We start from the raw sequence: 14,018 nt of genomic DNA on the forward strand, positions 1-14,018 counted from the left end.
TAGAAAACAGTTTAGACTTTCTTCATCGTCAGTCTGCAAAAGTACCCTTGTGCACAACAGGAGAATATTTCGACAACTGTTAAAAAGGATAAAAGGCTTTTGAGCCAAACCTGTTGAAAGATGGAAAGTTACAGTCAAATGCAGAGTAACACGTAACTCATGTTCACTAGAAAGATAGCAGCCACAAGAAAAAGCCAACAGATAAATTTAACTCCAACATATGAGAAAAACGTTAAATGTTATATTTCCAGCCAACTTAGGAGAAAACACAACTATATTCGCCAAACTGATTGGAACAAAAAAAAAAAGGCTCATACGGGTTCCTCTTTGTTAAACCCCATTCACATCATAAGATACCCATAGTAAAACAAAGAAAACAAGTTAGAGTAATCACACTTTTCCTAGAATTTACAGCAAGTCTCTATGCAGCAACTTCAGTTAAAGGAACTTCGACTGAGAGTGGCGTGGCTGTTGTCATTTGAGTAGCAGTTGTCATTGGAGTTGCAGAAGTTTCAGGTAGTGATTGCAAGAACTCAGTATAGTTAAAATCAATCTGTAATCGGTGATGGAGTGGTGTTGATGCCATTAAACCCTTCTTGATATCTGCCTGCAACTCCCTAATAGGTATAGCAGCCAAGAAGCTCTTTATGTATTCCTTGCAGGACTCCTTTCCTTGGCAAACAACCTCCTCTCTCTCTTCACTCTTGATTGATTCCTCAGGTTTGGTTGCTATAGCCCCTGCAGCAGGACCCTCCTCCTTCCTGTTGACCTGTTGAACCTGTGAATTTTTGGGTTCTGCTGCAGCTGTTGCAATCTGCTGGTCACTAGTCGACTTATCATCTGATGATTGAGCCACATTTGGTAGCTTGTGAATTACAGTATTGCAGTCAAATTTCAAGATGTAAGCTTGATTGCATCCCTCATAAAGCCTCTCTCCTAATGTGTCAATGATGTAGTAAGCCTCTGGTTCAACCTTGAGGATAAAAAAATGGTCATTCCAACTAACAATGTAAACCTGAGGTTCACCAGTGTTTGGACATTCTGCACCAGCACGACTAATCTCATCCCAGATGTTATCAAAAGACATTGCACCATGCAAAAAGTCAAATCTTCCCTCATCCATCCCTTCTGGATGGAAAAATCCAATAAATGACTTCCTTGGCACTACAGAAAGAGGACGTAATTTTGCTTGGAGAACTGTCTCAAGGTCAAAGTGCTTGTCAGGGAACCGCTCCCTATAGGTTTCATTCTCACAGAGGTTCCTCCATTCCAATGAGCCTTCTCTAATCAAACTATCAAATTGAGACTTAATAGGCATCAAATCACGGTTGTTCTGAAACCAATCAGCAATTACAGCAACAAGGGCTGTACACGCACTTTCACCAGCTGCTCGCTCGCTCCGTTGATCAATAGAAGCAAAGAAGACCTGTGCTTGAAGCTTCATGTGTCCATCACGGCTCACCACTTCTTTCTGCTCCCAACTGCCAATAGCAAAATTATCGTCCCCAAATTCAGAAACGGATGAACGATTTGCAGATGAATCTTCGTCTGTCTTGTGCCACTGCAAAAACAAATGAAAGTTATATCTAAAACTTAATACACTTTAGACAGGTGAAAATTGCGAAGAAATAAACATTGGAGAGTTGATAATGCTGCTGCAATATTTGTTAAACTATAAAGCCAATTAAGGCCTTGGAAAAGTTATACCCATTGAAGAAAGGGTACCATTCAAACTAGCTGTGATGATAAAGGTATGAACTATGTAGGAATCGTAGGATTTCCAAATCCTCAATCAGATACATAAACACATGCATTTTTGCAGTGCATCAATTCGTAAGAAGATCACGTGATAACTTGACAAAATCAGGATTAATAATAAAAAATATTGGTCTATATAATCAGATATAGCTACTGATCTGTGAGCATGAATGATTGAAAAGAAAATCATCTATGAATACCAGTAAGATCGCAGACAGAGAAGTGTAATGCAAAATAAAAAATTAAGAAATGATTCTTACCCCATGGGCATGAGATTCATCAGAGCTAAGCTGCCGGCGGTCAAAATCAATGTCATCCCCACCTTCTTCTCCATAGGCTTTCTTTAACAATGGTTCCCCTTTTGCTTTAGGAGACCTGAAGCTTAGCTTTCTTTTTCTCCAAGACAAAATGCTACGCTTGGAACTCTGCAACAGGGATGGCTCTGAAACAGATGCAGCAGAATCCTCAACATTTGAGCAGCCAACATCTGATTTGCGATTGCTGTAGTACACCCAATCCTCACCTTCCTCATTGATCCTCATGCTGGAGTAAAATGATCCTCCAGCATAATTTGCTGATGCTAGAGTACCATAACTAAATGATTTCCTTACAACAGAGTCATCCTTTACCTCATCTGATTCTCCTTCATCAAAATCGTCAAGTGAATCTGTGTCCAATGGATACTCACCATCATCACTCCGGGCAGAACACCTTCCTTCACTGCACTCATCCTCTCGACATGCTTTTTTTGCTCTTCTAGTCGAAACATACTCTGTAAAAATTTTCACTTTTCTAAGACCAGCTTTAATTGCAGAAAGCTCATCCTTTTCCATTGAGACAGTTTCGCAAGACTGGGAAGGTGAAGCAACAGGCACTAATGCCCTCTGTACTGGCTCTGTGGTATCTTGAGCAGTTCTTAGTTCTAACAAGCTAAGTGATATCTACATGATGAACGAGAACTTAAAATTAGAATATGTAAAGGCCTTAAGGAAACGGATCAATCAAACACAGTAGAATTCTGCATGAAATGATTTAACGGCACATACACAGAGTTGGGGACCAGGTTCAGCAGCACCATTGGAGAGTATGAGGGGGATGTTTAACTCAAACTCTTTCTGTTCAGCAGCAGAAGCATATTCTGCAAGATTCAATGACACTGTCCCAACAACAGGAACCTTGTTCTTGGGCCCCTGGTTCAAGCCCTGCATCAAGAAAGATAACTTTCACTAAGTTTAAACAGTTAAAGAGCTAACGTCTGAAAACCAACAACAGCAGAAAATTGACAATGATAACAGAAAAATATGATGATAAAAAAGTTTAGGAGGTAAGAACCCCTCTGCGTCCAATGATCAGCACCAAAGGCAGAAAGTAATCCACACAGTTTCTACATATTACGTTTAACAAAGCTAGACCATTCAAAAAGTTCAGACAGAATAAAATTAGTCGAACAAACAAGTAAAAGAAGGATGAAAATAGTCTCTTCCAATATTTTCTATTGAATAAAATTAACAATCTTTCAAAATATCAACAACTCCCCCACGGTCAACTGTCATAAAGAACACAACCAACAGTCTAATTATCTTGAAAAAATTATTCAATTCAACCAAATTAATAGTCAAAATTATTCTAAAGTAAATTCAATGTTATGATTTTTAATGAATATAGATCAGTTCAGAGAATCTTCATTCAAATTTCAGACCAATCAAACAGCCAAAATAACAGACCCAAGAAAATGTAGAAAAATATAATCAAACATAAAAAAGACAAAAAATTTCATAGATGTAAAAAATTATCTAAAAATACAATAAATTCGCAATACCCAAAACCCAAAAGGCCACCACTTCGAAAATCTAAACCCAGAAATTCTCCATAATTTTATCATTTAACCATTTTTCTAAGAAAAAAACTTAATTTTCTAAAAACCCACAAAATTAAAACAAAAAGAGAGAGAGAGAATCTGTTCTCCTGAGGCTTACATTCAAGACAGAGAAAGCGATCTCCCAAGGATGAAACACATTCTCTTTATAAGCCGATAAGCTACAAACGGTTTGAAACTCCTCATCCCATACAACGGCGCCGTTTTCGTCAACGCCGTCGACTTCCTTTGTGAAATTCCTCTTAACCGTTCGCCTCAGAGAACTGAGAGAAGCCTTTGGACCTTTCCATCGAATCTCGACCGTTAATTTCTGCGACTTCTCTGAACCTTCCCCGACCAGATCCCACCCTTCTAACCTCCTTACAATTAGTTTTACCTCGTACTTTTTCGAAACCAGAGGCGGCCATGGTCGCCACCTCATCATCTTCACCACCATTTTTTAAAAGAAAAAAAAAACCAGAAAAAAGAACAACCTTAAAATTGTCGAATTATTAGTATTCTCCAGAAACCCAAACAAACCCAGAAAAACTCTTATTTCTTTTCTTTCTGGGTTTTTTTCTAGTTTAAACCCCAAAACAAAATAAAAGGTGGAAAATAGAAACAATCTTGGGTTCTTGAACCAAAATTTAGAAGAAAAGAAGTAAAGGGTAGTTAAAGAAAGGGATCAAAAATGGAGATTTTAATTGTTTGAAGGGGACTTAATCTGGTCTTGAAGAACCCAAAAAAAAAAAAGCTCTTGTGAGATAGAGAAGGGAAAGAGTGCTTATATTAATATATAACAGGAGAGAAAGAAGAAGAGAAGAGAGAGTGAACGTTGAAGGATGAAGATCGAAGGCTGAGGGGTTAAAAAGTTAACTAGGGTTAAAAAAGAGGGGAGACCGGAGACAAAAACAAAGTAAGTATTAAGTAGGCAAACTGGCAAAGCAACACAGAGAGAGAAACAAGTTGTATGTATGTTATCGTCGGGCCGGATGTAACGGCGTAATAACGAGGTAGTTGACTTCCGGTTTTTTCTTGCCTTTGGATTTTTTTTTTTTTTTTTTTTGTATAACTTGTCTTTGGATTTTGGTTTTGCTTTATTGGACTTTCCATTTTATCCAAACTTCCTTTTTAAAAAAAAAAAATTTATCCGCTTTGGCTTTTGTTTTTCTTTATGCCCTTGTATTTCTTTTTCTTCCTTTCTTTTTTTTTTTCAATTTTTTATGTTAGGTAATTATTATATTATTTTTCTCATTATTTTTTAAAATTTCTTGATTATATGGAGAAATATTTTTTTTATTTTGTTTTCAATTTTATAAAGTGTTTGACATATTGATTTTTTTTATATCATTTGAGAAAGAAAAACTCAAATATGAAATATTTTTTGAAAAGTAAGGCATGACTACTATTATACTTCATCCGCTTTAATTTGAATGTTTATTTTACTAGTTCGGAGTGTTTCAAAATAATATTCACTTTCTCAAAAAAAAATATTTTTTTCAATGTTATCTTTCATTAAATTACTAATTTTAGATAAAATCATTGAACATAATGTTTAAAAATCCCTAAACTATTTAAGAAAAATTAAAAAAGATATTATTCTTCTATTGTGTTCAATTAAATTCATATATTTTTATTTTAAGTTAAATAAACCCTTATAATTAAAGATTGATTAATTATCATTATTCAAAATGTCACATATCATGTTATGTTCATATAATGCTAATATGAAAAGTTATGTATTCAATTTTGGAGGAAAAGAATAGTATAGATTTACTGAAGATGACGCATGATGATGCTAACTGTGAACATAGGTGGTGTAGCATCAAAGTTCAACCAATTAATTCGTGGATATTTACGGATAACAATGTATAAGTTTTATATTGTTAATGAGATGTGCATGCATACCTATAATACACATTTAACTTGCATAAGATTATGACTTTATGAGCACTCTGTTCTTAATATTCGTATGCTTTCAAGCATTTGCATATAATTTGACACTCTAATCTGTAACAATATGCTTATAAAGAAAAAGAATAATCCAATATTATACAAAATAAACAAAGAATTATTAATTACTACTATATTATCATCAAAGACTATGTGCTATATATAAATTTTGAAAAAATATATACATTATAGAATAAATTGAAAAATCCAAATATTGGGGCATCAATGTTATAGAATATATCAAATATAAGGAGACCGTTATAAAAGGAAAAAAAAAAAAAAGGGGGTAACTTATAGTTAATACTGAATAGGAAGAGAAAAAGGTGGATGTGTATTTGCATATGATTAATTTGATTAAATTTTACTATTTTTATTTTCTTCTAAAAACCAAAAATTGCCATTATAATCTTCACTTGTATTCACAAAAATTCCATCTCTTATCAAACGGTACTCATTTTGAGGACGTGTGTATATATATATTAATTCAAATAATTTAAATTATGAATTTTATTTCTTTTAGTGCTCTCAACTTTTAAATTTTTTTATTTACTAAGTGATAACATTTGATTTACTAATGATGTATAAAATCTATATACGGAGAATGCATATAAATATAAACTCTTTAAATAACCAAATTGTGAAATAATTGTCTTCTTTCTGCCTCTTGAGAGTTAATTATAAACATATACGGATTAGTGCTTGGTATATGCTAGGACTCTTTAATTCATTCATCTGATATATTCAGCAGTTAAAAAAACCTATGGAAACAACCATCCGCCACTCAACAATGAAATCCAGTGGAAACTTAAAAGACAAGTCTTTAGCCCACATCAGCAGTTAATTTAGTGAGAGATTGGTCCCAAATTATGTCTGATTAAATCCTAGCTAATTCCTAATCAAATTCAAGTCATCTTCTCAATATGACACCCCTCCTATATTTTTTATAATGAAAAGAGCTAATAATTAAGCTGTTATTCCCTCTCTCTCTCTCTCTCTATATATATATATATATATATTATTTGATTTTAAGCTTGCATATATACTGCCAGTAATCTCATATAGCTCATGAACATTTGAATATTTAATTTATTAATTAATGCATGATTTTTTACTTAAAAGGTAGAGTTTGAATTTTTTTTTTCGAAATGAAAAAAAATTTCCTATAATTCATAGCTATATCTATATATGTATGTACTATTAGTTGGTGTCTGATGAGAGGATTAGAGGCTAACATATACAAAAAAAAAAAAAAAAAAACATATCCATCTCAACCATTAAATTGAAATTCAATAAAATTCGTATCTTGAAAGATATTCCAAGTTAGTTTGAACTTAGAACATATCACATTATTATTATTAAAAAACAGTCTTATTGAAAATTGTGAGTGGCAATTGGCTGATTGTGTACCAACTCTTGAGGAATTCTATAGGGTTTTGAATGTAATTACGAAGTCAACGTTGAAGCTGATCCAACCAATTTTTGTTTCTTTCACACCAACACTTTCGTTTTTCTTGAGGCTTTTGACTTTGCATGTGCACCACATGTGCACCCTCTGTACCATGTGATTTTTTGTTTTTGCTTGGAATGGTGGGTAGGCACAAAGTCCTCTTCCCTCTTCTACTTTTTGTTCTACATGTTTAGAAGGGAAAATTTTAAAATGGATTGTATTTATTGTTAGATATTTTGTTTGAGTATTTAATTCGACACAAAAAATAAATATCTTCGGCATTTTGATTTATATAAATTTATAATTCTTTGAACGTGTAATGGAAATAATATGACTATTCATAATAGTAACAAATTAATAATTAATAAATTCATAAGCATCTATTATTTCTTATGAATAATCCAAAAATTAGACACTTGAACATTTCTTTCTTTCTTTCTTTCAAATTATAGCATGAAAGAAGAAATTGGGAGATTCCCCGCAAAAGGATATGAGAGAGTCACACGTTTAAAAGACTTTTCCTTCAGCCATGGGGACAAGACCTTTGGCTTTACAGCTTGGCTTTGGAAATGGTTGGAGTTTTTGGAGCCTTAGAAGTTGGGCAAGTGATTTGATGGTTGGGGGTTGCAACTTGCATAGCTTCAAGATTTCCTAACCGCAAAATTTTGAATGATTATTATGTGGCCATGATGATAAAGATCATGCTTAATGTGTGGGGTTCATAACTAGGTTAGTTATCACCCAACAGCTAAGGCTACACTTTCCTTCTTATTCAAAACCTAGAGCAGGGCAATTAATAAACCAGTTCCAACTTCTTTCTCCCTAGATAGTGTGTTTAGGGATGGTTTAGACTAAACTTGGTAAATGGTAGGATTCATTATGTGAATATGATTCAATTCAGCACTTAAACCTTTAAAAAAAGTCATTTTAATTAATCCTTTCTTCTTGTCCTACAATACCTTTAGCTTGAAATTGAATCAATATCCTTCAATCTATATGACCTTAATTGCCCCAATGAAAGAGGAAAACATATTTTGTCATGCTAAAATCATTTTTAGGTTATTCAAATTTTGTTTGGGTAAAGAATTTTTTACGCATGGGACATACCCTTCGTAAAGTATGCTCAAAGAAGTAAAGAATAACCCTTTGAATGAGAATATACCCAAAGATGAGAATCAAATTTTTTGTGTGGCTGGGACAATTTGATAAATCCCAGTAACAAAGACAACTCTGATTTTTTTTTTTTTTTTTGCTTGGTTAAATTGAAAGCAGAGATGATTAATTTTGTTTACTTTGGTACCCACATCAGTTCTCTCATTTGTCCCTGCTGAGAGCTTGAAACAAATATAATTGGGTCTGAATTAAAATGCAGGTGTCCAACTACCTAATTCATGAAAATGTGGTGCCAACCGTAAGTTAATTTTTTTTTAATAATAAAATTATAAGTATAAAAAATAAAATTAGTATTAATAAGTTTTTCTCTTCCTTTATTTCTATTTCTTTCTTCTATGTTTTATGATTTTTTTAAATATATATTTGACATAATATTTTAAAAAAATCTTAAATTATTTTTAAAAAATCAAGTTTTTGTATTTTTATTTTCAATCAAATAAATTTTTATTGTTAACATTTGACTATTCACAATAACATGTCATTTTTAAATTCACATGGCAATGATATGTCTTTAATGCGGAGGGTGAACTATTACTACATCACATTATCACGTTGCATTAGCATATCATATTACTATCTATTATAATATATCAATATGTCATGTCAGTGTCACATGACGTAAAATGACAAATGTTATTTTTATTAGTCAATTATTAATTATAAAAACTTATTTGATATAAAATAAAATACAATAACTTGATTGAACGTAATAAAAACATAAAATTTATTTAAATTTTTCAAAAAATTCAGATACTTTTTAAAGTATTATGCATATATATATTTCTGATATTTTTAATTTTTCTGTTAATTTCACCTTTAACATCTAAAGTTGAATATAATAAGATCTTGAAGTTCTCTAAAAAAATGATATACCAACCAAAGTATTAAAAAAGAGAGTGTAATTGACCTTTACAAAGCAGACTTATAACTAAGTAGGGGACATTTAAATGATTATATAGCTAATGAGTTACGAGAGTGATTGTGCACTTTCTTTCCTTTGAAGTTCAAAGAATAATGCCCCTAGGGGTAGGTGGAGTAATAATGTAAACACAATAACCATACACTAATTTTAGTTTCACTTTTTGCATTAATATATCCAACTAATATTTATGTGTTTTTTTACTATAGATAAAGTTATAAACTATTATTTAATATAAGGTAATTAAAGAGATAACAAATAGTCAAAATTAAAGAGGAGTACTAAGTGTTAAATAGATTTTTATAACTGAATTTTGCAAAATTTTCTTCTTTCTCATTAAAAGGCTCTATAAAGTATAGAGGACCGACCGTCCACTAGAATTAGGCACAATCGAAATCAAATTGACATTTTTGGATGTTTGAATGTCCAACATGCATTTTTCACCACATGAGGCAATATGATTCCCCACCACCATCTCTCAGGCATCAACAAAATGTGCTTTTATACAAAAATCTCCATCACAAATAGGTAGCTCCATTTCTAATTTTTTTTTTTTTTAAAATAAGGCGTGAGCTATTCCTCTAAGCCTATGACCTGAATATTTTTTTCCCCCACTGAAGGAAATTCCATTGATTACAATTTACATAGATAATTACAGCTTGAACTTGTTATATCAGTCCTATATATTTTTAAAAATTTTACACCATTAATCCTGATGTTAAGTCGCAAATGGATTAGGTGTCAATTGTTAATCACTAAATCTGACATAAGTCTTCCACTTAATTAAAGGTTAAAGACTTGAATTAGTGTAATATACAAAAGTCATTATTAATATATGATAATTCACTTTTTAAAAAAAAATAAATTTGGGTGACAAAAATCTGGCATGGGCTTGGCATGACACAATAATGAGCAATATTTTTACCCATTTTCCAACACGAAATTAAAAAATAATATTAGTAATTCACTTTGAAAAAGAATAATTTTATTTAAAAAATAGAAAATAACTTGAAGTCAATCAACCACGAATAAGAAAAGTAATGGAGTAACTGATGTAAATATCCAGTTTTATTAATTGCTGTTGAAACCCACTAACTTAACCTTATTATCAACTCTATTAGTAGCATTGTTAAGAAGAATATTTTATGTGGGGTTTGGAGGACAACAATAAGGGCAGCGTCGAGCTCGTAAGAGATTAGATTGCAGCATGGGAGCTGCAACAGAATAGTGCTGGGAGGAGGCCAGAAGTGGTAAGCTATATGAATATCAAATAATTGTAATGCCTTGGGTCCATGAGGCAAATTATTCATATATTTTGCCATGCTCTACTACTATTGAAGTTTCTCCCTTTTCCTAATTACTTTGAATTTTTCAGTCTAGTTATATGTTGGTGCAAATGAGATTTAGATGAAATTTAAGGAATTGACAAAATCGATTTCAAGGTAAGTTTTCAATAAACGTTATCTTTAAAACTTATTTCGCTTCCACCACTCGATATGCAAAAAAAGAATTATACGAATAGCCTTAGGGATACAATGAAGCTAATATCTAACTTCGTCTTTCCACTTTATAAGAGTAGACCGCTAAATACATTCAAGGGTTTGCAAAATTGTTCATCTTTAGAGCCTACTTTTTACAGCAAGTAGATTATAAGAAATTTGGATTACTTTGATTGATGATGGGAATTCAAGTGTTTATGTATATTTCCAAAACATAACATTTCTCTTTCTCTTTATTTTTTTGTTGTTATCTTATTTGTTTTTTTGGTGGTCATAATGGTTGGTAAAAAGTCCTTTATATATATAGGCTTGTAAGTTTCTCTTCTCAAGGTCACAATCTTTCATTAAGACACCTATTTGTCTTAAACATATCTTTGCATTTTATAAGACACAATCCTTGGCTAAAGGTATTATTTCAATAATCACCTTATGAAAAGATAATAATTTATTTTATAAGACAATCCTTTAGCTATAATATGAAAAGATAACTTTTCATATCTAGACTTTTGAGTTATTGTGTTTTCCATGTTGTCTCATAACCTTTACATTTAGAAGTGTTTTTCCAATATGCCACTTTACCAAGAGATATAACCATTCACATGAAAACCTACCTTCAACAGCTACACTATGTTACTCTATGTGACATAACCTTTAAGCTAATATAGCTTCTCATTATGTGACATAACCTTTAAACTAAGATAGCTTTCATTATGTGAGACAATCTTTTATTTTGAAAATACACCAACAATCCCCCACAGTTTTCAAAATTTTCAAATACCAACAACTTTGAAAATTTTGTGCAAAAATAAAGATATTTCGTAGATTTGAACCTTCACTTAGTGAGTGTGATTGGTTCCAATTTGAATTAAGTGGTTGACCAAGCATTGAACCTTCAATTCTTAATTTGACTAGTCGGGCCACTAAACACACACAAACTTCTTTATTCACTTTGTATCTAGTTTTGCCAACACATTTTTTATGGCTTTGTGTTTTGCATTCATTAATAAGTGTTATCAGAGTCAAGCCTTTGGCTCCTAGAAGCGTCCACACTTCCACTCACATAGGTAGCCTCCATTGAAAGTATCATGTAATTATAGTACTTCAACATATACATGTTATGGGTCTATTAAAAACTTTTGTTCAACCTTTACACATTACATGAATCAAGCACTATACACCTCGGGATGCAAAATATAAATTAGTGCTTGCAATCATCCATGTGGTAGAATGGTTAGTACCCAAAACTTGTAAGTCAGTCGCAAAACATTGAGATGAGCTCCTACCATTGGAAATTTAGTTGATAGGCTTGAAACCCATTCCTCTTTGAGGTCTTCATTACCAAGTCCTTGTTCAAACCTTTGGTAAACAGATCCGTTAAATTTTCATAAAACCCTATATAACTTAAGTGACTATACCATCACTAATTTTTTGTCTTACAATGTTATGTCAAAATCCAATATATCGGCTCTTTCCATTATATGCTTGATTATATGTGTCGTAACGTGCGGGTCCGGGAACCCGACCGCCAGACACTAGTGAAAACTCTAAAAAATTAGGAGTCGCCACCAATCTTTTTTACTAGGTGCGATTGGCCACCTATTGACTCGATTCTAATCGATGAAACCTTAAATTAATTTTAAGCCCACCAAAAAGAACCTTAAACTGGTTTACATTTTTCGAGATCTAGGTTCGGGAGTAAGGTTACGCCCGGGGAAGGATTAGTACTCCCGGAACACCCGTTCCATGAATGGTACCATTTTTAGATTATCCTATTAGGCTTTATTTTTTAAGTTCATTTTATTTCCTTAGTTATGATTTACTTGTTTTATATCCAATTTTATTAAAATGAAATGCAAATGAGAGACATGATGAAATGCATGGCATGAGAAAAAAATGTCGGACGAATAACTTTTTATCGAGGATATTTTCCCAGATCTGCCCATCATACTGGTGGGATTCGAGGTATTCTCTCACCTAGAGAACTATCCGACGTACTACTACTTTTTCATGTACAATGTCCCTCTAAACCTATTTACTGTATTATTATTTTTTAATTAAATATTCATTTATTTTCCTACATATTTTTATTCTTGGATCTATTTTTATAAGTAAATAACCTTTCTACCTAATTTTGCTATTATTTATTACATAATCAAATATATATATATATATATATATATTCTTATATTTTTGTCTTATCCCACTTCTTGTATATAAAGTTGTAATTTTATTTCCCTAAAAATAACTAAAATAGATAAATAAATAAAACAAAATTAAAAAAAAAACATTCAAAATAGGCATCAAAGATTCAAACCCAATAACTGTAGAGCCCAGAACATACCAAGGTCGGGCTTGGACTAGCCCAAAACTGAACCCACAGATGCCCATAATAGCTCCAGAAGCCTACTTCTCCTCCAATCAAAGCACACCGTTTAGGGCCTTGCTTCAGCTACCTTTTGTGGGCCAAAACGGCACCGTTTGGAAGGATTGGTTAAGTCTATTGATGAGTCTCAAAACGACATCGTTTTGAACCTCCCAAACCCTAACTATAAAATCTTCTTTTTCTCTCTTATCTCCATTTTATCTCTTTTGCCTCTCTCTCTAGCCGTCGATTTCTCTTCCTTCTCTCTAAAAACTCCCACTTTTTTTTTCAACCCAAACAATCCCGTTTACCCCCACCGGTAGCACCTTTCCCCAAGCCTGCAGTGTCGCCGGTACCCCCTTTTCTCTTTCCTACGTCAGCAGCTCCTAGATCAGTTACCTCAAATAACCGACCCTCTCTCTATGTCCACCAATAACCCGAATATTCCCCTCTTTCGTTGACGGATCGGCGGTAACCCAAGCTCACCCAAACTCTAATAAAACTCCCTTTAAAGCAGCCGCACACCAACTAAAAATTCCCCAAAAGAAAACACAGCCACTTGCTTTCTCTCATTGTGAATTTTTTTGGTATTTTTTGGTATATTTTTTTTATTTGTGGATTGCGGTTGTTTTGGCTGTTAGAAGAGTAGAGAAAAAAAATTTGTTGTGGTATTCGGTTGCTAAAGGCTAGGTTTTTTTGATTGCCTATTCCCGATTTTTTGGCTCCGAATCCTCTCTAATTTTCTTGGCTCCGGATGAGTGCTATAGTGCCCCATTTATACTGAGTTAAAGGGGCCATGCTCCACTACTCTGCCAAACTCAAATTTTTCGCATTTGGCAAGGTAAGGGTAGCTCCTGGCAAGAAAGATGGTGCCTGGCAGGGTGCGTCCGCACCCTGCCAAACGTGCTACTACTTTTTTTAAAAATTTTATATTATAATTATTTTATGATTCCTAATTAATTAAAATTTTATTATTTATTATTTATTTTAGTGTCTACAGCTACCCCTCTTTGCGCATTTTGAAAATCTGAAATAGTGCAAAGACGTAGACA

At 32.8% G+C, this 14,018-nt stretch overlaps 1 protein-coding gene across 1 annotated transcript; it reads right to left on the reverse strand.

Annotated features, from left to right (window-relative positions):
• Positions 1 to 221: 221 nt before the first annotated feature.
• Positions 222 to 4,568, reverse strand: LOC18598441 (structural maintenance of chromosomes flexible hinge domain protein). Its single transcript, XM_007027959.3, has 4 exons — positions 3,735 to 4,568; positions 2,805 to 2,960; positions 2,019 to 2,699; positions 222 to 1,561 (listed from the first exon to the last, which is right to left on the reverse strand). Exons 1-4 carry the CDS (start codon positions 4,068 to 4,070, stop codon positions 422 to 424), a joined length of 2,313 nt encoding a protein of 770 aa, XP_007028021.3. The 5' UTR covers positions 4,071 to 4,568; the 3' UTR covers positions 222 to 421.
• Between the last annotated feature and the right edge of the window lie 9,450 nt (positions 4,569 to 14,018).

The sequence above is a fragment of the Theobroma cacao genome, chromosome 5 (genome assembly GCF_053813885.1).
Source record: "Theobroma cacao isolate CCN51 chromosome 5, ASM5381388v1, whole genome shotgun sequence".
NCBI lineage: Eukaryota > Viridiplantae > Streptophyta > Magnoliopsida > Malvales > Malvaceae > Theobroma > Theobroma cacao.